Source organism: Verticillium alfalfae, genomic scaffold, assembly GCF_000150825.1.
Source record: "Verticillium alfalfae VaMs.102 supercont1.4 genomic scaffold, whole genome shotgun sequence".
Taxonomy (NCBI): Eukaryota; Fungi; Ascomycota; class Sordariomycetes; order Glomerellales; family Plectosphaerellaceae; genus Verticillium; species Verticillium alfalfae.
The window spans coordinates 1,592,670-1,616,849 of NW_003315035.1; the positions used below are offsets into that span (position 1 = coordinate 1,592,670).

Consider the following 24,180-nt stretch of genomic DNA (forward strand, 5'->3'; position numbering starts at 1 on the left):
AGGACTGCTGAGGCCAGGATTTAGATGTCTACTATCTATGGCTGCGACCACGTTGTCGAGAGCCTCTTCACTCTGCTCTACACTAAACACTGACACCCAGGCACAGCCGAAGCTGCAAAAAGGGCCACGTGAGCGGAGGTCACTTCATAAATCCTAGGTAATGGATGAAGTCTGAATATCTATTCAATCTAGCTATTCTTAGGATATCCTTGAAGTATCGGACGATCGATTTTAGTTAAGGCCCTGTCGTAGTAATCAACTACACCAGATTACTAGAATGACCTGGTTCCGCGAGCCGACGACTTGGTTGAAATTCTGTAGATACAGTCTTTTTGCTTATGCGTTCACACCTTCTTGTCTACTTTCGTGACTTTAAAATGACTCTCTATTTGCCCGTGTGAAACTGTATGATAATGAACTGACGAAAGTTAATTGCCTGCCCAAGGACCTCGATTCTATCATATCTGGAGAGAAGGTTGGCTGCAACCATTCTCATTTCAGCCCACGCGAAGCTTCGAGGAAATCTCAAGTCAGCATCAACTACTCCTTCAAGACATAGAATGACGTACTTAATTCCAATACAAGAGTGTTTGCCGGCAGCAAATGGGAAGTACGCTGTGATACTTGGCAATAAAGTTAGCCTGAACGAATTTTGTCTTGAGATTTTGGACATACTCAGCAGCAGGGATATCACCCCTTTGATCATCCGGCAGCCATCTCTCAGGGATTAAACTCAATGGTTCTGGCCAATACCTCTGATCTCGATGTAGGTCTCGGTAGGAAGCCGAAACTACCGTATGCGGAGGCAGATCGTAGCCCATGAAATTGATCCATTGATCACCGGTTCGCCGGCCCATCTCGGAAGCAATAGGATGCAAGCGGAGATTTTCCTTGATGCAAGCCTCAAGATACCGGTATTCTGGACTGCTTCGGACAGTTTTTCTCTCCACAATATCAACAAGATCATGGGGATCCTTGGGCGGGAGTGATGCTAGGAGCTTGGAACGCACACGGGGATTGTGCGCTAGTTCCAAGAATAGGCATGCCATAGTCCCGGATCTGGTTTCGGAGCCAGCTAAGAGGATCTCGGACATTTGGTCCAATACATCGCGAGAGCTCATAGTCTCTTCTGTGTTCGGCCTCCTGCCATTCTCAACGATGTACTGGAGAAGGTCTGGAGAAGAGCTTTCCTTGCTCCTTGTGCGTTGTTTTATGATCGAATCAATGGCCTTATTGAGTCAGTGCTGCGAGCGCAATGGGATCAACAGACGCTACTGTGGCCGTCACACCGTTGTCATCTGCTTGGGCCAGTCGAAATTGACATTCAGGCCCATACTTCGCAGGAATCTCTTGACGTAAACATACTGAAAACTGTTATCAAGGCTTATAGCCACTTGACGAAGTTTGCTCTTCATACCTTATAACTGTCTGCGAGGCCATCGAAGATGGCTCTTGGAATAGATTTCCAGATCTCATCCATGTATGCGTCACCTGACGAGCTCTTTGGGTTCACCTGCCCAAATCCTCTGCTGAAGGCGCTTTCCTCCATTCTGTCACCAGAAGGAATTAGCAAAAGAACATTCAAATGGTCCGTAGACCGAACTACACCTACATGTCAAGAGCAGCCCTGTGGAGATCGTCCATAAGATTAGTCTCAATCGCTTGCTCGGCTATCGAATGTTTCACCAGACGGTTTTTGTATTGTTCGAGAAGGTCTCTCATAACGCCCTGGAAGACGAGCTCCAGATTGTCCACATAGCCCACAGTGAAGGCTGGCGACAGGAACCGCTTGAGACGTTTATGGGGATGAAATCGGCTAGAAATCTGTAATTAGCCAGAGTTCGTCCATATCTTTCTCGGCTAGCTCAAGGAAATGGCTTCTTCTCTACTCACATCTCGCCAAAAAGGCCAGGGCTCTTTCTGTCTCGGGAGATTTTGGCATACATGGCTACTTTTGGCAGGTCTACAGTTGACAAAATTCGTTTGAGAGAGTCTTTGTCCGAAACCCAAATATGTCTAGGCCCCAGACGAAAGATTGGACCATACTTATAATGACTCTTCTCTAGTAGCTTCCAAATTTCTCCTGTGGAAAAAATATATCGCAAGTGGAGAGTTGTCAGCGGGGCGTACCATGGTCGTGGTACTTTTCGAAGCGGGGAGCGAAGAGTTTGGAAAATATGCAAGGCCTTGATGACAAAAATTAGGCATGTGACCACAAGTTCAAGAAAAAGATACCGCATTTTGGGGATTTCGTTGATGTGCTCTTTGGCAATGGGGAGTGCTGGGTCCTGCTTGACAAGCTACTAGGCCAGGCAGTCCTTTTAAAGCCAGAAAGGCACCCTCTTCTTTGAGGCTTTGTAAGTTTTACACGCGGTGACCACCTATTAGTTCGATTCGGGCTGCCACGGGTGCACTCGACCTAAGTGGGCGGCATAAACTCAGTTGAACAAACGTTGATAAGCTCTTACCAATGCATTTCATGTCACCACTATGAAGCTGCTGCTGACCGACTCACATGATAGAAGCATTTCAAGCAATCTAAACAACAGTGAGGCTAGGCCATTCTTTCAAGATTATAGAAGCTAGATTTCCATGACGTAAGCCCTAATGCCAGATTGACGATATAAGCGGGCTGAATCGGGATAAGCACAAACAAAAGAACCTAGTGGCTGGCCCAGGTAGAACTGAAATACGTTTACGACAAGTTAGCACTCATCCAGCAAATTGTAGAATCTGCACGCATGTCTTTTCAGTAGCTGGGTCATGCTTTTAGGGGTGGAGCAAAGGCTATTTTGATGGACACTACAGCGTACACGGGGGTTGGATCCACCAGAGTTACGAATGCCACGGTTGAAGTGTAGTCTGTCATGAGAAACTCACAGGTATAGCCAAACCTTCCATGAGATCATAGTAAAGTTGTACCTCTACCTTATTTCATGTACTACAGAAAGTATGGCAAGTATACGAGGAGGTATTCTGTTTATAGATTCAACACAAACCAATATCCTATAGAACTGGGGGTTTTCACTATCTATTTGCCGAATATCTCCTTGAAATAGAACCTTTGTCGTACGCACTAAGTTAAACTCTGAGGAGCTCGTAGCCAAGGCTCGTTTTTAAGTTTATTGAGCCTCACAAGAAAGCTTTGTCATACATTCCGATTTCGAGTGGCGGTCCCTTGGAGCCATGCTACCCATATCCTCTGATTATCACTCGGTCATACTCTGAACGCATGTTCATGATTATCGCTAATCGTATCATACCTGACAAAAGGTGCGCAACAACGTAACATGAATGGCTCAAAAGTAGGTGTCAATGATAATTAGACAACAGCAACAGTCTTTCTCGTCGGGCACCGGCTTTTCCAGTTATAGAACCTCTTCGGGTTTCCTCTTCGTATTTTCACCATAATGACGTTGATCAATCTAGACCTGACAGTACCAGCGAATATCAAACTTGTATCATCATGCGTAAACATCTCCTTTTGTCCATTCATCAATAGCACGATCAGGCTTCGGGGTCCCAATTGAGCGGGACTTATCAGACCACTAATTATCTCTATCTCATCCCTTGCGCTCTCGGGGAGATAGCTACTTGGAAGGTCTCGATGGCCACACGTTTCTGCACAGTTTGAGCTAGCTGGTGCAGGTAAAACATGTGATCAAGACTGGACCTAGTCGAACGGCGAGCCCCCTGCGCTCCAATCAACGAAATTTGTCTAGCGGTTGATCAGCCCTCTAGAGCGGTTCCCAGTTAGGTATCGGATTGAAGTATTAAATCGTGGGGTTGAGCAGAGTGAAGAGGCTTTCTGCACTAGGTCCGCAGGTCGTAGAATCAAGATAGAGGGTTGGAAAAAATCTGGACTCTGGGCCTTTGCAGCTTGGAGGGCCCCTCCGCATACCTTGTACACACGTTCTCGTAGTCCTTAGCCCGTAATCAGCCCCCGTGTGCCGTGGCTCCGAAGGGTTCTCCTTACACACGGCCACCCGCTTGACGCCATTCTCCAACACACAGCTTTTCTAACAAAGGGTCTCACCAGTGCTGACCAATCGTACGAGCCATATCAATGCCATGTTAGTCGGGCATGGAGTAATCCTGAGTGCTCGTCGTTCCTCGCATTTCGGCCGCAGATATAGCGATAGGCCACCTCATAGACGGCGGACCTCGTAGACGCCTGCCAAAGACAGACACGAGTACCTGGATCATACAGTCATGTCATTCTCCCAGCGGAATACGAACGAGTACCACATCGAGACACCACGTGGTGGTTTCCCACACTGCGACCCTGCGGTCTTGGCACCGGCACGGGTGCCGGCCGCGGAGAGGGGAACGGTCTCCACTCGGCTAGCCAAGCTCCGTGGTCTGATTGCTGGAATAACTCACCACGAGCTCCGGCTAAAAGGGAAGACCGCTTCCTCCCACGGATTCGGTCTGTGATCAACGCGACGAAACGGCCCTGAGCTGATATAAATCGGCATAACCGACATCAATTTCTCCATCGACTTGGTAGTGTGGGCTCGGAGAATTGACCTTCACTCCGTCACCAGTCGCTTTGCGCCATCCCGTCGGACCATTCGAAACCATGACATCCTCGGAGAGCGCCGCCACGTTCACGAACCCGATCATCCCGGGCTTCAACCCGGACCCGACGGTCTGCGTCGTGCCCGCAACAGACACGGCACCGGCGACGTACTTTCTCTCGACCTCGACGTTCGAGTTCTTCCCCGGCGCCGCCATCTACGCGTCGACGGACCTCATCAACTGGAAGCTCATCGGCCATGCCCTCAACCGCCGCAGCCAGATGGACATGCGCACTGTCGAGCCCGGCGCCGGTTCCTGGGCCAGCACGCTGCGGTACCGTCCGCAGGAGAGGCGGTGGTACCTCACCAACGGTGTCTTTCACCGCTATCGCCCTGCCGTGGACGAGCGCATCTTCCCCCGCGGCTTCTATGTCTGGACGGACAACATTTGGGACGATAGCGCGTGGTCCGAGCCTGTTTATTTCGACAATCCTGGGTTCGACCAAGATGTGGGTGACTGTCATTTCCTTTTTCAAAAAGATCTAGAAAACTGCAGACTAACGCAACCCTCAGCTCTTCTGGGACGACGACGGTAAGGTGTACCTCTCGACCACGGTTCGCATGGCGCAGCGCACGCCCGGCTTGAAGCTCAAAGACTTCGCCATCCATGTCTCGGAGATTGATCTGCCGTCTGGCCGCACGCTCACTCCACCACAGCTCATCCGCGCTTCACAGTTCGGTGTGGCCGAGGGATCGCATATCATGAAGAAGGGCAAGTACTACTATCTCTTCGTAGCAGAGGGCGGCACGGAAGCAGGTCACCAAGAATGGGTGCTGCGTAGCGAACAGGGGCCTTATGGGCCCTGGGAGGGCCAGGGCAAGGCTCTGTGGTACAACGGCCCGGACGAGGAGGTGCAGAGGACGGGACACGCCGACATATTTGAGGACGACAGGGGTAACTGGTGGGGTGTTTTGCTAGGTGTGCGACCTGTCAAGAATGGTGAGAATTGGCTTGAACCGCAGCTTGGCAGGGAGACGTTCATGGTTCGGGTCGATTGGGAGGATGATTGGCCTGTCTTCAACCTCGGCCGCAACGTATCTCTGGAGACTGTCGGCAGAGATTCCATCGAGAAGAAGGCGGTGGCTGATGAGAGCGGGATCAAGTGGAAGGCTGATCTGTCGAGGCCTGATCTGGAACTAGGATGGTACCACAAGAGTGAGCGCCTGTGCAGAAAAGTGGCCCTTGAACCAGCTGACTCTTCACAGATACACCCATTAAGCGGTGCCACTCGTTGACAGAGCGTCCTGGATATCTTCGACTCCACGGAAACTGCTACGAGCTCACGAGTCCTGAATCGCCAGCGCTCTTGTTGAGAAAACAGACATCTCTCAACGAGACTTTCCGCGTCAAGATGTCTTTCCAGCCAAGCAGGCTGGGATATGAATCAGGCGTCACACTATGGTGGAACCAATACTCGCACGCATCTATCGGCATCGCAGCGGTCGCGTATCCTATTGGCGGTGGCCTGCTCCAAACAATCGTGGTTCGGGAGCCGACAGGCAAGAACGGTGAACTCAAAACAACATATCCCCTGCTGGACACTGGCAAGAAGCTCGATACCTCGAAGCCGATACATCTGTCAATCGAGGCAAAGCCCAAAGACTACACATTGTCATTTTCGTCAGGAGACAATAGAACCAGTGTGTCATGCACGTCAGAAGCTCTGACAATTGCTCCTCCCGTAGGATGTGCGTTTTCAGGCGTCATGTTTGGTATATACGCGTTCGGGAAGAGCGAGCCAGCTCTGGACCCGGCCGACTTTACGGACATCGAGATAGTTGAAACTGCGTAAGGCTAGGTAGTATTTTGAAGAAACGCTGAATAGGCTAACATGGTCGCTGTTTCGGGATAATGCTGAAACTGTCTCGTCATTCTCGGGCATGCGTTGATGGCTGTTTGCACACTTCCAAGAACTGGCGGTAATGAACGAGATCTCGAAGCCTAGGCCGAGGCCGACTCGCCTCGTTCATGCTTCAGAACATCCTGTAGTGTGATTGTTGGATCCTCCAAAACTTGTCTCTCAACCAAGTCGTAGAATTGTAGGTATGTCTCTTCCCAAGATTTCGAGTAATCCGGCACAAACCCCGCCACTTGAGCCGGCGTAACGAGACTCATAACACCGTAGATGCGGTCGCGATGGTCTGTAACCTGCCTGTTGCGGATCGAGTGCGCAACATCCAGCAGTGAAGGGAGCTCGAGGCGGCCGTTGCGCCTCGACTCGGCGGCGAGACTTTGCTCCAACAACTCGCGCAGAGGTCGGAAATCGATCTCCTTCAGACCCGACTTTTGCCAGGTGGGCGACAGCTCTGCCAGCTTAATGCGTGCCAGGAATCTGCGCGTAGCCAACCCGCCCGTCCACTCGAACATCAGGTGTCCGACGTTCAACCCGACGCGCCGCGCGAGAGCGGCCTCTTGCACGACCCAAAGACGCTGGAAGTAGTACCGGTCAATGATGTCCCTGATTGCGGCGGTCACGTCTTGGATCTCCATGCGGTTCCAGGGCGCGTTGTCGTCGAACTTGTCACTGCCGGCGAGAAAAGCGAGAATATCCAGCCCGGTTTGCGAGTGCGCCGTCGGCCTGCCGAGCCAGACGATGACTGAGCTGGCCATGGCATAGATTTCAGCCATCAGCGGAATTTGGCTCGACTTTTCCTCCAGATTCTCTTGATCGATACACAAGGCATCAATCCAGAGGACTCTGTCCTTCTTCTTGTGTCGCAGCGAGTACAGCGCATCAGTTAGGTTTTCGCCCAGCCTCAGAATCCGATTATCCTGGCAGAAGATGATGTTTGCGTTCATATTGGCGCCCCAGACGTAGGAGAGTGCTTCGTATTCGGCGTCGTCTGTCAGAGCCAAATTGGAGAGAGTACCATACAGGGGCTCATTCCCGACCCCAGCATGGAGCTTGAGGACGCGGATGCAACGTCCCTCCGGGAGGGCCTGGTACTCGTATTTGCGTGCATCGCGGGCCTACGCAAGTCAGATGGATGGTCTGGATCGGAAGATAAAGACACTGGTACTGGCATCTAGAAGAGAAGACTGCGGCGGTGCCACCTTGTCCTCTGTTCGTCGGATCCAAACCCCAGCCGAGAATCGCTTGCCAAACAGGCGAAACGGCAAAGAGACGGAGCGCGAGGTGAGCTTCCAGTCGTACGTGACTCTATCAGCCATAGTGGGCTTTTGCTCTTGTTTTGGTTGACATGTTGTTAGCAAAATGGGCAGTGGTCCTGCTTTGTATCTGTCGGTTGGAGCTGAAACTGGGGCTGACTCTTGCCCGACGCTCTGCATAGCAAGTTGGCGCGTCTGATGTGGCAGCGAGATGATAAGCTGACGTAGAAAAAAAAAACAGAACGAGGCAGCGGGTGCGAAAGCGGCCAAATGAAATTTCGAGAGGCAAGTGGAATTCTTTCTGGCCGTTCTGCAGCCTTGTCAACCCGTCACTCTGCTTCCACTAAGGCCCTGTGGCCCCAAGGACCACGAGGGTTTAGAGGAGCTTGTATTTGTCTGCTGGATTGGCTCCGAGTGGCCATAGCTTCTCGAGTGTGTCACGTGCTGACTTAGTGGGTCATCATGTCCAGATTCACCGCGGGTGACGTAAGACTCGTCCTCTGAAACGATCCGGGGGGCTGTGCTGCTGTGCTTGCTCTCGATCAGTAATAAGCATGGCGAGCGTCAATGTGTTGGCCTGAATATCTCCCTCGTACCTAAGCCACAAACAGACCCTGTCTGGTATCTAGCTTTCTTATCTTGAGACTTACTGGCAACCCCCTCTTGCACCTTTTCAGGTCCATCACCCCGTCCGCCATGTCCCGCTTCTCCCAGTACGACACCGACGAAGAGCGCCTCCCCGAGGGCGTGACCCGCACAGGCTACGATGCCGACACGCAGACCTACTCCTACCGCGACAGCGAAGGCAACCACTGGGAGGGCGCCCCGGGAAACAGATACGGCCGTCTCACGCAAGGGTCACAGGGCGCTGAGAGCGAACCCTTCGTGCCCGGGACGCCACGGCGGTGGGAGCACGAGAAGGAGTCGTGGCGGCAGTCGTGGGCGCCGCTGCTCAACTTCTTCGTCCTTATCGGGTTGTTCCTTTGCGGTGTCGTCTGGCTGCTGTATCGGAACAAGGCGCCCGTCGAGAAGCTCGACTGCGGCATCGGCCAGGCGGAATATCGGATTGCAAAGGGGGACACGTGTTGGGCGATTGCGGAGGACAAGGGCACGAGCGTCGAGGGGCTGCTGGGCATCAATGATGGTTTGGACTGCGACAAGCTGCGTATCGGCAGGACGATTTGCGTGCCGTTGAAGGGGCAGCACGTGGGCTGATTTGCCGCTCGTGGTTGACGGGGCGATTGTCGAGCTATCTACGGCTCCACTGTGCAGCATAGTCAGTACCCGGGTTGCAGAAACGAGGCTCAAATTGAAAGAGAGAACGTTGTCCACTGGCGACGTCGAGAGCTCGAGAGGCAGAGAAAGTTGTGCCTTGTCGCCTTGGGCTGCGAGTCCCAGTGACACGGTCGAGGCCCATCGTGAGCGTGGCGGCGGTCCACTTCACATGCGATGCGTTTCCCGTCCTGGTTGCAGCACGGCGGGTTGTGGGCCACAATGGCTGGACATGGCTGGGCATTGTGGGGGAGCTGTATCTATTCGAGGTGTTTTGTCTGGGAGCGGGCATTGCTGGCGCTTTGGTGCTAGCCTGATCCTGATTGACGTGATGCCCGCGGATCCTCCCCGTCCGAGAGGAGCAGGGGCATCGCCAGGCAGCTTCCCACGCTCTCAATTCGAGCGAAGGCAGCATACACGAGCGTTGAAGACGAACGACAAAAGTTGGATGTGCCAGCTGTCGGTGAGCGACACGCCTTCTTTTCTACAGCAGCTCTGATGACTGAATCAATCGATACCAATGGCTCGCAGGATGCTGTTGGTGTGCTACCTACGTACCTAGGCACCCAACGTAGGCTATGGCCTGAGCCCTCAGGCTCTGAGGTCAGCTGGAATGGGCCAAGCAGGGAAGCGGGGCTGCGGGCAGCGGCGCCTGTATTAGCGCCTGTTTCCCCAGAGCCACCCTCGCCACAGCTGTCTGGGGAAGTGGGTTCCAGTGGGTTCCGGGCGGGGCCCCCACTGAAAGCAACGCCTGGGGAAGATCCATGGCCAGTGAGCCCCTGGGCATTACTGTGCTACTGGACTTCATCGGCATCGACTGTGCTTTGGGTAGAATAGGGGGTCATGGCTTGACTGTCTGTCCTCAGAACAACGATCGAAATGGGTCAAAAATGAGAGAATTGAAGCCATCATCCGGAGCATGTCCTCATCATCGCCTGTCGCTCAGGAGACGATAGTAAAGCATCATACCACTGTAAAGACGGAAGTGGCGGCCAGAAGCTCGCTGGGAGGGGAATACGACACAGCTGCATAACATGCCTCAACCAAGAAACGCGCGGTCTCAATACTACGCCCTCGACTGCGACGCAACGGGCCTGGTCGCGCAGTGATCACCCCCTCCTCTCGCGTTGCTTTCGAGCAGGGCATTGGTGGCTTGCCCGCGTGACGACGTCTGGGATGATGCGATGTTGATAGTACCTCACTCACCGGTGCCTCGCCGTGGTGTTTCAAAGTCACTGTGCCTTCTACCCCGCACGCTTTGCCCTTCGGTCTGGACGAATGAGTCGAGACACAGACACACACACATCCCCCCGAAGCTGAAGCATTGCCCCTGATCGAATGGCCTTTAAAGGTGTCCCTTCGACCTCTCGTTTCTTGACATAGAGCCTCCTCTCTTCTTCGTACCACCATCCATCATCAAGCACCGTCACCTCTTCATCAAAGAACAACATCAACATCAACCGATCTCTCACAGCTGCCTCTCACGACAGCTTCCGCATTTATCGCAGTCGACTTACACCCTCGTAACGTCGCTGTCCAACCACACAACCACCCACAAACAACCGCCTCACACCAGGTAAGGCCTCATCGTCTCCCCACTGCATCCTCATCCCACCCTTCTGACCACCATGCACAGTCACCATGCCTCCTCGTATTCCCGTCACCAAGGGCTCCGAGACCCTCTGCTACGGCGCCGCTACCGTTGCCGCCCTGGCTCCCCTCTACTTCATGATTCCCGGCGCCGAGCAGCGTCTGGCTTCGCAGACCGCCAAGTGGGCGCCCCGCTGGGAGCGTAACATCAGCTACTTCACCCCCTCGGCCGAGCGTGGCATCAAGCGCGTCGAGCCCCCCGTCGCCCGCACCGTCCAGGCCATGGAGAGGCGCCTGCCGCTCGAGAAGATGGCCAAGGGTATGGAGAGGCGGATCAACAACGGCATTGACCGCTTCAACAATGTCAGGAAGTAAGCTCTCGTTGGACGCAGTGAGAATTCTGGCGTAGACATGATGTGTACGATGAAAGCAGCTTGGTGAGAGGAAGAAGGTTAGATACTAGAGCGTGCCCTAGATGGTGACTCGTACAATACCTTGGAGGATGGAATACAACTTCGTTAAATTCATGATCGCTTCAACTGATGGGTGTAATGATTGACATGCAAGCGGCCTGCGCTGATCGTAGTCATTTCTCTCAGCATTCACCGTTCTAGCCAATTTCTTTAATGCCATGTTTACCTGGATGTATGATGATGGTTGTGATGTTTTGTACAAGAAACTTTTAATGCTTCAAACGGCAGAGCCAGTCTACCGACGAGGGTCCTCGTGGCTTCGGACAGTCGCCATGCAGTCGCTACGAGCCTTGACGACCAGAGAGTCGAGCTCTATGCTATTCTTCATCAAAGTCGAACTGTCCAAAAATAATCTAAGAAAGAGAATTTAGAGACGACCGCTCAACTGGTATGCATATTGGACCCCAGAGTAGCAGGCTGCTCCCCTGGTCATCCCTCTGTCATGCCTGAGACGTTGATGTGCGGATGAATGGCGAACTTAGGCGAAATCAAGTCACTCTTGAGGTTACTCAAAACTCATTAGACGTCATTCGATCTTGAAAAACCCATGACAATGTTTGGCCGATTGATCGGTATCGTGCTTCATGTATCGTCGCCGAGCAGTGAGCAGTCGCACGATCCTACCAGGGTAAATAGGCCTTGCTGCACATTCAGTGTACCGAAGATGGCACCGCTCCTTACTCCGATTCATCGTAAGGCATCATAGAGCGATGAAGATATCATCATCTGGTATCAGACTGTGCTGGCCATCTACCAGATCCGGACTTCCATGTATTTTGTCTTCACATTCACCTCGCTGTTCGGGAGTGTCAATTGACCTACCAGCCCAACATGTACGTCTGACTGTAGTGCTCTGGCACCACTCGTCGCACACCACAAAACAGTTGACGTACGCCGCAACCGCTGCACAGAAAACAAGGTGAGCGAAGGACAGAGAAGAGGGGGAGGGAGAGGGGATGAGAGCGCAGACCTGGGTGGCCATCGTTCGCCACTCGGCAGCGGCAGCCACCACAACTTGCAGCACACCTGAAGGATGCGAGCCAGTCATGTGCAGTCCCTGGCCTCTAGCTAGACGCGCCAAGGGCATTCCTGAACTCTACTGATGGTTGGGGTAGGTCGCTTCCGGGGGTTACAGAGCGTCAGGGGCCGTCGCACAGGAAATGAGCCCCCACGGCTGAGCCGCCGATTTGGGTGTTCAACCACAATGACGAAGACGCCCATCGGACTATGTCGCCAGGAAGGGGTTCTACGCGTGAGCAAGCCTACGCGTCCGAGCAAAAGCCATCACTCAGTGTCCAACTGAAGCAATGCTCTATTCAGGGGCAAGAGCGGGGTATCTCCCTGCTCACCGACCCCTACCGAGCACTCACCGAAGCACGCCTATCTTCAATGATGATAGCTTCGAACTCAATAAAGAGCACTGACACTGTCAGACTGTAGAACTGAGACAACGCTCTCCATCCCTGCGTCTGACTAAGCTGGTGACGACGCCCACTCACGAAATGGCTTCGTGGCCGGTAAAATCAAGAGAACAATGGTATCGTCGCGTGCACCCGAGGTCCCTGCCTATCGTTGCTTCAGCCGTCATCTCCAATGATAGCAGCCATCGCGCGGTTTTCACCCCTGGTGAGACCGCTGCAGCCTTGGCACGTCATCGCCGCCGTGATATTCATCTCCATAGCGATCCTCGTTTCCGCAACCCTGTTGAGCATTGCTTTCGGCATTCAATACCCCTCGAACGTGCCGCGCATCAGAGAAAAGCCCGGCGCCGGCCACTTCAGCCTGAGAACCAGATTAGCTTACTACATTGACTGCGAGGCCCTCTTCCGCGAGGCCTACGAAAAGGTGAGCCCCTCCGTGGCGTCAAGAGTAACCCCCATTGTTGAGCACGAGCGCTGAAAGCTGCGTAGTATGGCAAGTTTGGGAGGACTGTCCTTGTTCCCGGGCTCGGCCTCCGCACCGAGGTCATCTTGCCACCGAGTGCTCTGCGCTGGATGTTATCTCTCCAGGACAGCAGCATCAGCTCAAGCCATGCGTTCGTCGAGTTGGATCAGCTCACGTACACGCTGGGCGAAGACCGCCTGTTGATTGATAGCTGGAACGCCCTGATTGTGAAGCGCGACATGAACGCCGTGCTGGAGAAGGTTGCGGCTGTGCTGAATGACGAACTTCGCGTCGCGTTCGATGAACAATTTGGCACAGACACGGAAACCTGGCGCGAGGTGGATCTGAACAAGGTTATGCCTCTCATCATTTCGCAGGCTGCTGGCCGATACACCATGGGCCTACCTCTATGTGCGTTCATCTTCCTGTCTCGCGTACCAGGGCTGATAGAATGTGTCACCAGGCAGAGACGAGGAGTATCGGCAGAGTACGATTGACGTGTCCAACTTTTTCTTGACAATGGCCGCCGTCATGGGCATGGTGCCCGTCTTTCTCAAGCCGATCCTCGGGCCTCTTGCCGCCCTGCCGATGAATGCAGCACTCCGCAAGTTCCACAACCTAGTGCGACCGGAGTTTAATAAGCGCATGGACATGATTCAGGCTGCCGAGAAAGGAGAGCCCGTCGACGAGCCCGAGGACCTGTTGCAAATGGCCATACGCTACGGCCTGGCGCACCGCAGCCACGAGTTTAGTTTTCTCGAAATCAGCAAGCGCATGACCATCACGAACATGGGCACCACGCACCAGACCAACATGACCATGATCAACATGATGCTCGAAATCATCGACTCGGACGCCGAGTTCAATACCATTGCCGTGCTGCGGGACGAGATGCGCAACGTCCTCGGCGACGGGCAGGATATCAAATGGACCAAGGCTAAGATCGCCCAGATGGTCAAGGCGGACAGCGTCGGGCGCGAGACGTTGCGCAAGACGTCTTTTGGTAACCGCGCCATGCTACGCATGGTCATTGCCGACTCGCTCGAGACGCCGGACGGCGTCGTGCTGCCGAAGGGGAGCATGCTGTCGGTGCTGACGCCACCGCAGCACTTTGACGAGGCGACGCATGAGGACGCGGGCAAGTTTGATCCGTTCCGCTTCTCGCGTGCGCGCGAGGGCGAGGCGACAAAGAGCGGAGCTCTCGGGTTCACGTCCACAGGAGCGCACTTTTTGCCGTTCGGGCACGGTAGGCATGCGTGTCCCGGCCGTTTCCTCGTCGATTACGAGATGAAGATGATCATGACGTATATTCTGCAGAACTACGATATCGAGTTCCCGGAGGAATACCGGGGGCGGCGGCCGCAACAGAAGTGGCAGGCCGAGGCCCGCTTGACTCCATCTGACGGAGCCCGTATTCGGGTGAAGAGGCGGAGGGTGGCTCCATAGGAATAGATCATAACAAAGAACCATATTTCCTACGCTGCACTGGCAGCGGCGGCAAGTCAATATGCCTGAGCCAAGGCAGGGAGATAGCTCTAGCTAATCCAGATCAGTGATATCACAACGCATGAGATTAAGACCCCGTCTGGGTTTTGTGGAGAGCTGTGGAAGAGTAGTGGGTATTCAGAGATGAGGAAAGAAAATCTGTGCCTAGAACGACTTGATAGGTGACTCGTCTGGGTTCTTGGAAGAATCGAAACGATGCAGTTCCTTCTTCTCGTGTCCAAGGATGACTAGTCATTGTGGTTAGCTAGATCTCTCAGAACAAGAGACGGGCACCCTTACTTCTGTCAAAAAGGTAGTAAGATGTCACGAGAAGAATAGGCATGGCAATCAGCCCAGCTGTCCATCTCCTCGTGAGGCTATTGTATTCCTTCTTGTATTCCTTGCTATTCGGATCAAGAGGGGGCCGGGTTTTCGGGGCGGGCTTCTGGCCCCGTGGTGGTTCGGCGCGCTTGGGATTCACGGCTGTGGGGAAGTTCTGTCCTGGGCTCCTCACTGAAGATGCTGTGTGTGTAGTCTTCTCAGGCTGGACTGTCGCGTTCGATGGCGTGGTTGAGGACCTCAGCGTAGCTGGGTTTCGGTGCCGGTGCTGGCGTGGAGACCGTCGTTGGTGTTGTGTTGTTGCATTCTTTTTCACGCAGAGAGGTTCGCATAGGGAGAGGTATTGCTGGTTGGCTTGGTTCTCGTAGCATAGCATCGAAATGCAACTGAGTTGTTTGTCGAGCACGCTCGTAGCGGTCTATGTAACCGGGTTGGCAGCATGATTGGTAGCCGATGGGACGACGTCTCGGTAGAGGTACGCTTGTGCGGTAGTTGTGATATTTCGAAAGCGGCTGTGCAATCGATTGATCTAGACGAAGATTCTTAGGACAGTTTAAGGGATCCAGCGCAATTGTTGGTTGTGTAAGTGCTAGGTATGGTTGGCCCTTGAGCGGTCGCGTCTGATGTCGCGTTGGACACTTTTGTCGTGAATCAATCATCGATTGCTGGATTGGGTGGGGCCTGCGTAGCTGCGTGGTGGGGCAATCTGCACCTGCCCCCATCTGTTGCCAGAATGAGAGGACCCTAGACGGCATGGTGGTGCTAACAGACCTCAACTAGGAGTGACACAGAATCCGGGTCTGACTGCATGCATAGTGAACATGGCGATTGCAGTGTGCTTATTTTTCTTCTTCCTTCGAAGCAGAACCCCAAAAGCAATTCCTCAAGGGGTAACATGGTCCCCTGGAACTGAGTTTGAACACACAGTGCTTCACCCCCGCGGGAAGCCACCTCATGCAGCCACAGCACCATAGCAACAAGCCATCACCAAACCCATGGTGTGTTTACTCCCTCGTTGCGGTGTGATGTCACCACTGAGCGTCATACTCCTCCGTCCTGGCCTTCTTCCGTGTCTCATCCTCCAGGGAAATGGCATCCACCGAACGCTTCTTCGAATGCTGTGAATCTGCAACTCAAAGTCAGCTCTTGCTCGAGCATCAGTTGACGACACACGCTTACGAGGGGGCGTCGGCACCGCAACCTGCACCTTCAGCAACCGCAGGTCCCTCCTGTATTCCTGCATCTGCCGCAGCAGGATCGACAAGAGATGCGCATTCTCCTCCCTGTCCGTCTTGAGCGCGTCAATCTCCGCGCGCTGCGCTGTCGTCGTCTCGGCCGTCATCTCGCGCAGGCCCTGGAGGTCCTGTCTCAGCTTCATCGTGCGCTGGAGGTTCCAGGCGTTGAAGTCCATCTGGTCGAACTCTGCGTCCGGCCCGCCGAAGTTGAGGCTCGAGTCTCCTGAACGGGGATCGTGGCGTGTGGTGCCTCGCTCTGCACGCTGGCCACGTCGTTCTGCTCAGACTGCTGCTCTTCGCGACGTTCCACCCGGTCTTTCATGTCCTCAAACGGCGTGGCTTGCTGTTCTAACAAAGGCTCGTGCTCGCCAATGACATGTGGCGGCTGCACTGGCGTGGCAAGGAGCAGCTCGTGAACAGGCTTCGCGGTATAGCCGAAACCAAGAAACGGGACGGGAGCACCATATTTGACCTGATAGTCAACGAGCACGGCGCACACGTCCTCCTCCAGTGTCCCAGACTGGTGGGTATACCGCAGAGCGAGCATCTGCGCCGAGCTCGGCAGCCGGTGCGAGAAGGCCTCCCCCGCCTCCCTGTACTGGATCGCAGCTTCCAGAGCCTTTTTGATGGACCGGACGTAGACAATGTCGCGGTGAGCAGCCGGCGGTTTGGCGTACTTGTCGATCTTGTCGTAGAAGTCCCTGAGCAGCAGCGCGACCTCGCTCTTGAGCTCGGCGTTCTCTCCCGTTCTGCGACTGTCAAGGTCTTCTTCCATGGCTGCAAGGGCCTCTGCATGAGTGCTGCAGCTGCGAATTCCGCGGTAGCCGTCATTCTGGGGGTCGCGTTCGTTATCGTGATTGTCCGAGCCCGTCATGGTGTGTTTGAAATAAGATGCAATATCCCTTGTGTGCGTCTGATTCCGCTTCTGAGCAGAGTCAATCGTGCCTCTCAGTACTGCGCAAAGATGTGAGATGTGTTACAGCTGCCAGACTATTTCGGAGGACCTAGCTGACCCAAAGTCTTTGCCTTATAAGAAGAAGCGAACAGAAGTCTGCCTTGACATCAATTGGTCAAAAAGGAGAACGAACGCAAGACTCAACTAGGAGTTGTAAACTATTGAGATGGTGATTGTGAGGTGGATGAATGGAAAGAGCAGAAACGGCAGACAATGCCATCCCCCTCCCCCAGCCGCCTACACTGACGACCTCCAGTGAATGGAGACCATTACTTGCGGACAATAGGCCATTCAAACAATTCAAATGTCGAGAGCCACATAAAAACGGCAAGTGCAGGAAGCGGTGCAATCGCGACGACAGTGATCTCTCTAAAGTCTGTATATATAATTTGCCACAGCAATCCCTATTCAGTCGACGGCTTGAAACAAGGTCACGTCAGCAACCCAGAACATTCAGCAAAAAAGGTAATGTCAAGTTCTGTACGGTGATGATTCCCACAGGCACAAAGCTGCGCCGCTGCTCACATGCTACCCAAACTCCAAAAACCAATGCTCGCCTACGGACCATCCACCCTACAATCGCGCTGTCTCCTTCTGCACCTCCGCCTCGTCCCTCTTGCCACTGAAAACAACAATATCGCGCGACTTGACCGTGCCGCTCTTCGAAAGCACCTTCCGCCTCCCGCCCGTTGTGAGCGGGGCGTCGTCATCCCGGTTCCGGATGTAGAAGGCCCAGTCGGCCGAGTTGTCCAGCTCGGTCTGCGAGTACCCGTTACCGAGCCAGGCAAACCTGTTGCCGGCGTGAACAATGTCGAGGTCATCGAAGCGGACCTCCTTGAGGGCCTCGATGTAGTGCAGCGTCGAGCCGGGCCACAGGGCGACGACGGGCCCATCGGCGCGGGGCTTGTACCAGGAGCGGCAGGGGTCGGACCAGACCGTCTTGGTCATGAACCACTCCTTGTACTCGACAAAGTCGCGCACGGCCTGCTCCTTGGGCGCAATCTGCACAGCGTTTGTGCTCTGCAGGCGGTCAATGACCTTGAGCATCCAGTCGGCCTGGGCCTCGATGGCCGAGAGGACGGGTCCGTTACCGATGGGGCAGTTGGGGCCGAGCATGTTAAAGTAATTGGGAAAGCCGGCGACGCCGATGCCGAGGTACGACTCGGGCGTGCCGGACCACTTGTCCTGGAGGTTCTCGCCGCTAGGGGCGATGATGGGGAAGCGGGGACGGAACGACGTGTCGAAGCCGGTGGCACAGATGAGGATGTCTACGGGGTGCTCACGCCCGTCTTCGCCAATGGGGCCACGCTCGCCGAGGGATTTGATCTCGCCGTAGACAACCGACACGTTGGGCTTGGTAAGGGACTCGAGATAGTCTACGCCGGGTGTCAGACGACGGCACCCGACGCTCCAGTCTGGGATGAGCTTTTCTTCGAGGTAGGCGTCGCCGAGCTTTTCCTTCATCTGCTGGGTCATGTAGGTGTGGGTGTCGCGGTTGATGCGGTTGTTCTTGAGGAAGATGCCGAATTGACCGTTGAGGCCGGATTCGATGTTCTTGCGGTATTCAAGCAGTGCGGCAGGGTTCTCCACAAACTCACGCTTCTCTTCTTCCGAGAAGCGATGCTGTTCGAGGCCTTGAACTGGAGAGACCCAGGTGGGCTCACGGATGAATGTCGTGACCTTTTTGCATTGGTCGCGGATGGCAGGCAGGACCTGGATACCAGACGAGCCGTTGCCGATAAGGCCGACGTGTTTCCCCTCAAGGCTCACGGATTCATCCCAGTTGGCGGTATGGAGGAGAACGCCTTTGTACTTGTCGAGGCCAGGGATAGCAGGCCACTTCCAGTTGTTGAGGATGCCGCCAGCATTGATGAGAACATCACAGTGATCCTCGACGATGGCACCTGTGGCAAGGTCCTTGATCTTCACGTCATACCCGCCGGCCTGGTGGTTCCAAGACGACTCGACAACCTGGTGCTGGAGCTTGACGTATTGGTAGAGGGCGTACTTCCTCGCAAAGCCTTCGAAGTACGCGAAGATCTCTTTCGCTGGTGGATATACAGCGGACCAGTCAAGCTTGGGTTCGAAGCTCCATGTGTAGTTGTGAGAGGGCACATCGCAGGCACAACTGATTCTGTTAGTCATTTTGTTTCGACAGGGTGAAATTAGAAGAAGTGATGCGCACCCAGGATACTTGTTCTCCCACCAGGTGCCCGATACCGCTTCGTTCTTTTCGTATACGGCAAGCGAGAAATTTTGAAAGTGTTTCTGCATCTTGTAGGCCACAAGAAGACCCGAGGCTCCGGCGCCTACGCAGATGACTCGGATGTGCTTTTCGGAGTGGATGGGGCCATCGAGCCTCCTCGATGCATCACGATCACCGGCGTGCATGGTCTCTGGTAACAGTAGATCGGCCATTGCAGTAGAAAATGGTCGACGAACGGGCGCGAGTGTCGAATGCAGAAGCACTGGGTATGATGGAGTAGACCGTAGGATGGCAGGATGGCCCTTGACTATCAAGAGATGACTATCAAGAGAACAGATAATGGAGAGAAGGCAGGACACGAAACCGCGATACAGGAAGACCTTCAGGATAGAGGGTATTATAGCAGCATACAGGACGGTATGAAACAGGTCAGTCAAGCGCAGGTGGCATGCCGAGCAGCTGGCGTCATGACATGCACATTGTGGCCCTGGCCCTTGTCAGTTGGCTTCCTCAAGGTGCGTGGCCGGCTATCGAATATCGAAGTGCGGCACACCAACTTCCCGTAGGAGCGCTGTGCGACGGACAGCCGATGATTGTCGGTCTTTGGTGTGGCATGACCGGGGTTTGGGGGCGGTAGCTTCATGCATCTAGGGAAGCAAGCTCAGAGAAACACGGGACTGGACAGCTGTTGAGGATCGGCCGAGTCATAGAGGATGTACCGCAGAAGGAAGTCTGGAGCCTCCATGACTCGTCTTCACTCGCCCGTCTGTGGTCGCAGACGATAGACTCAGTCATGTTCGTTGTACGGTGGACCGGGTAGGGGGTGGGCTCAATGGGAATCCCAGTCGACAGCCTTGGGGAAGTCCAGACTACCAAGCTAGCGAAGCGAACGTGGCCCGCCCAGCCGGGCTACCGGTCTCATGGGATGGAGTGGCCCGGCGTAGGCTGTGGACATGGCAAGCAAGACAGGCGTGCTGGTGCAGGGTCAAGGGCTGGCCAGCCGTTTCTCCAAGCGCCATGGCGTGACGGCTACTTGCTGTTCCCTTGAAAAACGTCCGAGAGGTCGGCCGAGGGGTCAAGGTACCGAGCCTGGGGTGGAGCTGAATCATTGAGACGGGTGTCTCTTCGCCAGTCTGGGGTTGTTTGCGGGGAGGAGGAGATGGTGCCTTGGCGGGCGGTGTTGAGACGAAGACAGTCGGAAGCTTGATCATGACCCCCCTTTGGTTTGTTGATTGTGGCTCGGGAAACCTCAACCGCAGGGCGTTTCTGGAGTTGGTGGGGCTCGGAACTGTTTGCCCTTGCCAGATGGTGCTCGAGGCCATCAGCCGCCAGCAGCTGGCCTCTCACTTGGCATTCGGGCCACTCCTTCGTCTTTACTCATCACCGTTCATCAACCTCATCTTGAGGTGCCTACCTAATTTTGGATGGCCAACAAGCATCTTTCGATATCGATACAAATATGAGGTCTCAAGAGTGGTTCGAGGGTGATTTATGTTCACGTGTCAACTTCGAGCAATTGGATTCAGCAACAGAAGTGATCATAGGCAACACATTTTGCTTTATTCCCAGAATCTTGCCACCATGCACCTTAAGCCAACTACGTATACAACCATTTGTAATGTCTCTTGTATCTACAGCCTCACCCTCTCTTGTTGGCTGGCGGCCTCAATCGCCGTCGCATCCCTCTTGGCCCACTCGCGCATTGTCTTGCGCTGAATCTTGCCGCTTGCCAGTTTGGGCACCTCCTCCACGAACACGACCCCACCAGTCAACCGCTTGTGCTTGGCCACGCGCGTCGTGATCCATTCCGCAACGTCCGCCGGCGTGACCTTGCCCTTTGAATCCTCCTGAATGGCGACGTAGGCTCTCGGCTTCTCCTCCCCGTTGCTAGGTTCGTCAGTTCAGAGTTCAACGCCACTTGTACCTCGTCCTTGGGGAATACCTACACCGTGATGCCTACCGCCGCCGCATCTGCAATATGCTCGTTCTCGAGAAGAACGGCCTCCAGCTCAGCTGGCGCTACCTGCAGCGCATTGACCTTGATGAGCTCCTGTTTTCGTCAGCTTCGTTGCTTGGAAGAAGTTGCTTTTGACAGAAGAGTCTGACAGGAAGATGAAGAACAAAAAAGGACAGCAGCATACCTTCTTTCGGTCGACGATCCAGAAGAACCCTTTCTTGTCGCAGACGGCAATGTCCCCCGTCTTCAGCCAGCCCTCGCTGTCGATACACTCCTTCGTCGCGGCCTCGTTCCGCCAGTAGCCTAGACAGACGTTGGGCCCTCGAACGACCATCTCCCCAGGCAGCCCAACACCGACCTCGCGCCCGTCGTCGTCGACGAGCCGCATCTCGCAGTTGGGGTCAAGTTGGCCGACGCTCCCCGTGTCGTCACGGATACCGCCCGGCACGTGCAGCGCCCCGCAGGTCACCTCCGTCATACCCCAGCCCTGGTTGATCTGGACGCCAAAGCGGCGCTGGCACTCGTTCTGCAGCTCGCGCGACAGTGGCGCCGCACCGCAGAGCACGTCGCGGACGCTGCTGAGATCGTAGCGCGCCGTCTCGCGGCGCTTCGACAGCATGACAAGGATGGGCGGCGCCACCTGCAGGCTCGTGATGCGATAGCGGCCAATGGCGGCGAGGAAGTCCTCGTAGCGGAACTCGCGCATCACGTAGACGGGCACGCGCAGCCGAATGGCCATGAGAATGGTGTAGAGCTGGCCGTAGGCGTGGTAGAGGGGGAGGAAGCCGATCCAGCGCTCGGCGGGGCGCGAGGCAAAGGGGTACGGCTTATGGGCGTAGCGCATGACGATTGTCTGCTCAACATTGGCGATGAGATTATGGTGGGAGACGCAGACGCCCTTTGGGAGGCCGGTCGTACCGGAGCTGTAGTTGATTGTGGCGACGGTTGTTTCAGACTCGGACGGTGTGAGATCGGGCCAGCGGTACGTCTCGACTTCGGAGGGGGTGCCGAGAAGGGCACGCCAGTCGGGAATGCCATGACGGGTGGCCGCTTTCTGTGTCGGAAAACTGGAAGATGCGGTTCTTAGGCAGATTGGCCTTTTGGCGGCTGCGAGGACGTGATCGAGGTGTTCTGGTGGCGAGAACGACTTTGGCTGTCGTGTTATTGAGCTGGTGACGAGCTCAGAGACCGTATAAGCTGGTTGCGCCACTGAAGATGCAGCCGGCACCGACGATTCCTAGGTAGGCGACGGGAACGAAGATTTGGTTGGGTGTGCAAATCAGGACCACGTCACCGCGCTTGACGCCGATCCTCTCAAGTCCGAACGACAGCCGCTTGACCCATTCGACGAGCTCTTTGGGAGACAGGTTGATCCTGTCATCTTTGCAGTCAAGCCACAGGGGGTCTTCTTGTGGGAGTTGGTCTTCGGGAAAGAGATATGTGAGGAGATTTGTCTTGGGTAGGTCAAGTGACGGAAAGGGTGATGTGAAAACCATGACTGCTGTGTTGCGATGAGACAGGCAGCTGCCGCTTTCGAGAGATCTACCGAGTGCTGAGACGTGTAATGAAAGATGGCCGCAATACAATCATGGAGGCCAAGATGCGAACGTGTCCAAACATCCAAGCAGCAAGCATCTTCAATCGAGATCATGATGTGATAAAGTGGCCTCGCGGCAACTGATCCCAGCTCCTTCTCAGAAATGACCGTATCGACCCTCGGCAGGAGCTGCCGGGGTCTTGCGGGGTAACTGCTGGTCGTGGTGGATCCCAGGAAGTGGGGAGCTACCCCGATATTTCCCCAGTTTCCGGCCGCCAGTGCCCATTGCCCGCAGCCCTTGTTGGTGCTGTCTCTTGTTTTTTTTGCCGAGGTGCGCGTCGAGGTACCCATAGAGATAAGGTAGGTGCCCCTCTGGCACTCAGCCAGGTGCTGTGCCTGGTCGTATCTGTCTCAACCACTCGACACCCAGCTGTCTGAGCCTCGCTATTCGGTTACACCCTCATTGTCCATTGCGACACCGCCCATAAGTCATCATGTCTGAGCTCAAGAACTTCAGCAATGCATTTTCTCTCGAGGGCCGAACGGCTGTCGTCACCGGCGGCTCCCGCGGCCTTGGCCTGCACATGGCCACCGCCTTCCTTCTTGCTGGCTGCTCCCACGTCATCATCACCGCCCGCAAGCTCGAAGGGGAGCAGGGCATCACGCAAGCAGTCGAGAAGCTGAACAAGCTGCCCCAAATCCGCGGAAAGGCCATTGGCCTTGCGGCGAACGTGGCCGACACCAAGGATATCGAGCGCCTTGTGGGCGAGGTCAAGAGCATTATTGGGAGCAAAGGCCTGAACATCCTGGTGTGCAATGCTGGTGCCGCCTGGGGTTCGAGGTTCGAGGATGCGCCGCCGAGCAGCTCCGTCAAGATCTTGGATCTCAATGTGAGAGGCGTCTTTGAGCTAGCGCAAAAGTAAGCTGCCTTCGTCTCCGGAGTCACAGACCGTGCTGATCAGTGTCCACAGATTCCTCCCCTTGCTGCAGCAGGCTGCTTCGCGGGAGGACCCGGCGCGCGTACTCACCATAAGCTCAACAGCTGGGAGCAACGTGCCACATGTCGGCGAGCATGGTACAATCATGTATTCCGTCTCAAAGGCAGCAGCCAACGTAAGTAGTGTGCATGCCGAACGCTCCGCTAAACAGTGGGGGACTGACAAATTAGCACTTGGGTCGCAACTTGGCCGTCGAGCTGGGACGACGCAACATCACCTCAAATATCATTGCGCCCGGCTTCTTCCCGTCAAAGCTGGCGTCAGGTCTCATTAGCAATTTGGGCGGCATCGACGAATTAAGCAAGGATAATCCATTGGGAAGACTGGGCGAGGCCGACGACATAGCCGGTGTTGCTGTGTTTCTCTGCTCTCCGGCTGGCAAATATGTGTGAGTACCCTACAGAATTTTGAACCATGCGCAGCTTGCTGACGACTTTCAGAAACGGCGTCGAGGTGGCGGTGGATGGCGGTGCCAGATTGTCGGCAGGGAGGATGTCCCGTCTTTGAATCCAGATGTGGTGACTGCAGCTCTGCAAGGGCTTTACCCATCAGAATAGTCT

General features: G+C 54.8%; 12 protein-coding genes across 12 annotated transcripts; 5 read left to right on the forward strand and 7 right to left on the reverse strand.

Annotated features, from left to right (window-relative positions):
- Nucleotides 1-272: 272 nt before the first annotated feature.
- On the reverse strand, nucleotides 273-1,094 carry VDBG_03940 (cytochrome P450 3A40; the record flags this gene model as incomplete). The annotated part of the gene is made up of 2 exons (XM_003005941.1): nucleotides 273-315; nucleotides 676-1,094. 2 exons carry the CDS (start codon nucleotides 1,092-1,094, stop codon nucleotides 273-275), a joined length of 462 nt encoding a protein of 153 aa, XP_003005987.1.
- A 189-nt stretch (nucleotides 1,095-1,283) lies between these two features.
- VDBG_03941 (conserved hypothetical protein) lies at nucleotides 1,284-1,644 on the reverse strand (the record flags this gene model as incomplete). Its single annotated transcript, XM_003005942.1, has 3 exons — nucleotides 1,284-1,364; nucleotides 1,418-1,550; nucleotides 1,613-1,644. The coding sequence occupies 3 exons, from the start codon at nucleotides 1,642-1,644 to the stop codon at nucleotides 1,284-1,286; spliced, it is 246 nt and encodes an 81-aa protein (XP_003005988.1).
- A 2,938-nt stretch (nucleotides 1,645-4,582) lies between these two features.
- VDBG_03942 (beta-xylosidase) lies at nucleotides 4,583-6,373 on the forward strand (the record flags this gene model as incomplete). The annotated part of the gene is made up of 3 exons (XM_003005943.1): nucleotides 4,583-5,029; nucleotides 5,094-5,736; nucleotides 5,787-6,373. 3 exons carry the CDS (start codon nucleotides 4,583-4,585, stop codon nucleotides 6,371-6,373), a joined length of 1,677 nt encoding a protein of 558 aa, XP_003005989.1.
- A 149-nt stretch (nucleotides 6,374-6,522) lies between these two features.
- On the reverse strand, nucleotides 6,523-7,752 carry VDBG_03943 (conserved hypothetical protein; the record flags this gene model as incomplete). Its single annotated transcript, XM_003005944.1, has 2 exons — nucleotides 6,523-7,551; nucleotides 7,633-7,752. The coding sequence occupies 2 exons, from the start codon at nucleotides 7,750-7,752 to the stop codon at nucleotides 6,523-6,525; spliced, it is 1,149 nt and encodes a 382-aa protein (XP_003005990.1).
- Nucleotides 7,753-8,385: 633 nt separating this feature from the next.
- VDBG_03944 (conserved hypothetical protein) lies at nucleotides 8,386-8,904 on the forward strand (the record flags this gene model as incomplete). The annotated part of the gene is made up of 1 exon (XM_003005945.1): nucleotides 8,386-8,904. One exon carries the CDS (start codon nucleotides 8,386-8,388, stop codon nucleotides 8,902-8,904), a length of 519 nt encoding a protein of 172 aa, XP_003005991.1.
- Nucleotides 8,905-10,602: 1,698 nt separating this feature from the next.
- VDBG_03945 (conserved hypothetical protein) lies at nucleotides 10,603-10,926 on the forward strand (the record flags this gene model as incomplete). The annotated part of the gene is made up of 1 exon (XM_003005946.1): nucleotides 10,603-10,926. One exon carries the CDS (start codon nucleotides 10,603-10,605, stop codon nucleotides 10,924-10,926), a length of 324 nt encoding a protein of 107 aa, XP_003005992.1.
- A 1,691-nt stretch (nucleotides 10,927-12,617) lies between these two features.
- VDBG_03946 (cytochrome P450) lies at nucleotides 12,618-14,354 on the forward strand (the record flags this gene model as incomplete). Its single annotated transcript, XM_003005947.1, has 3 exons — nucleotides 12,618-12,869; nucleotides 12,935-13,319; nucleotides 13,372-14,354. The coding sequence occupies 3 exons, from the start codon at nucleotides 12,618-12,620 to the stop codon at nucleotides 14,352-14,354; spliced, it is 1,620 nt and encodes a 539-aa protein (XP_003005993.1).
- A 204-nt stretch (nucleotides 14,355-14,558) lies between these two features.
- Nucleotides 14,559-16,841, reverse strand: VDBG_03947 (predicted protein; the record flags this gene model as incomplete). The annotated part of the gene is made up of 5 exons (XM_003005948.1): nucleotides 14,559-14,641; nucleotides 14,694-15,150; nucleotides 15,504-15,508; nucleotides 15,912-16,116; nucleotides 16,230-16,841. The coding sequence occupies 5 exons, from the start codon at nucleotides 16,839-16,841 to the stop codon at nucleotides 14,559-14,561; spliced, it is 1,362 nt and encodes a 453-aa protein (XP_003005994.1).
- Nucleotides 16,842-17,495: 654 nt separating this feature from the next.
- Nucleotides 17,496-19,340, reverse strand: VDBG_03948 (conserved hypothetical protein; the record flags this gene model as incomplete). The annotated part of the gene is made up of 2 exons (XM_003005949.1): nucleotides 17,496-19,050; nucleotides 19,108-19,340. The coding sequence occupies 2 exons, from the start codon at nucleotides 19,338-19,340 to the stop codon at nucleotides 17,496-17,498; spliced, it is 1,788 nt and encodes a 595-aa protein (XP_003005995.1).
- A 1,419-nt stretch (nucleotides 19,341-20,759) lies between these two features.
- VDBG_03949 (4-coumarate-CoA ligase) lies at nucleotides 20,760-21,929 on the reverse strand (the record flags this gene model as incomplete). Its single annotated transcript, XM_003005950.1, has 3 exons — nucleotides 20,760-21,015; nucleotides 21,075-21,178; nucleotides 21,270-21,929. The coding sequence occupies 3 exons, from the start codon at nucleotides 21,927-21,929 to the stop codon at nucleotides 20,760-20,762; spliced, it is 1,020 nt and encodes a 339-aa protein (XP_003005996.1).
- A 337-nt stretch (nucleotides 21,930-22,266) lies between these two features.
- Nucleotides 22,267-22,581, reverse strand: VDBG_03950 (conserved hypothetical protein; the record flags this gene model as incomplete). Its single annotated transcript, XM_003005951.1, has 1 exon — nucleotides 22,267-22,581. One exon carries the CDS (start codon nucleotides 22,579-22,581, stop codon nucleotides 22,267-22,269), a length of 315 nt encoding a protein of 104 aa, XP_003005997.1.
- A 535-nt stretch (nucleotides 22,582-23,116) lies between these two features.
- On the forward strand, nucleotides 23,117-24,127 carry VDBG_03951 (rhamnolipids biosynthesis 3-oxoacyl-[acyl-carrier-protein] reductase; the record flags this gene model as incomplete). Its single annotated transcript, XM_003005952.1, has 4 exons — nucleotides 23,117-23,541; nucleotides 23,594-23,735; nucleotides 23,791-24,008; nucleotides 24,061-24,127. 4 exons carry the CDS (start codon nucleotides 23,117-23,119, stop codon nucleotides 24,125-24,127), a joined length of 852 nt encoding a protein of 283 aa, XP_003005998.1.
- Between the last annotated feature and the right edge of the window lie 53 nt (nucleotides 24,128-24,180).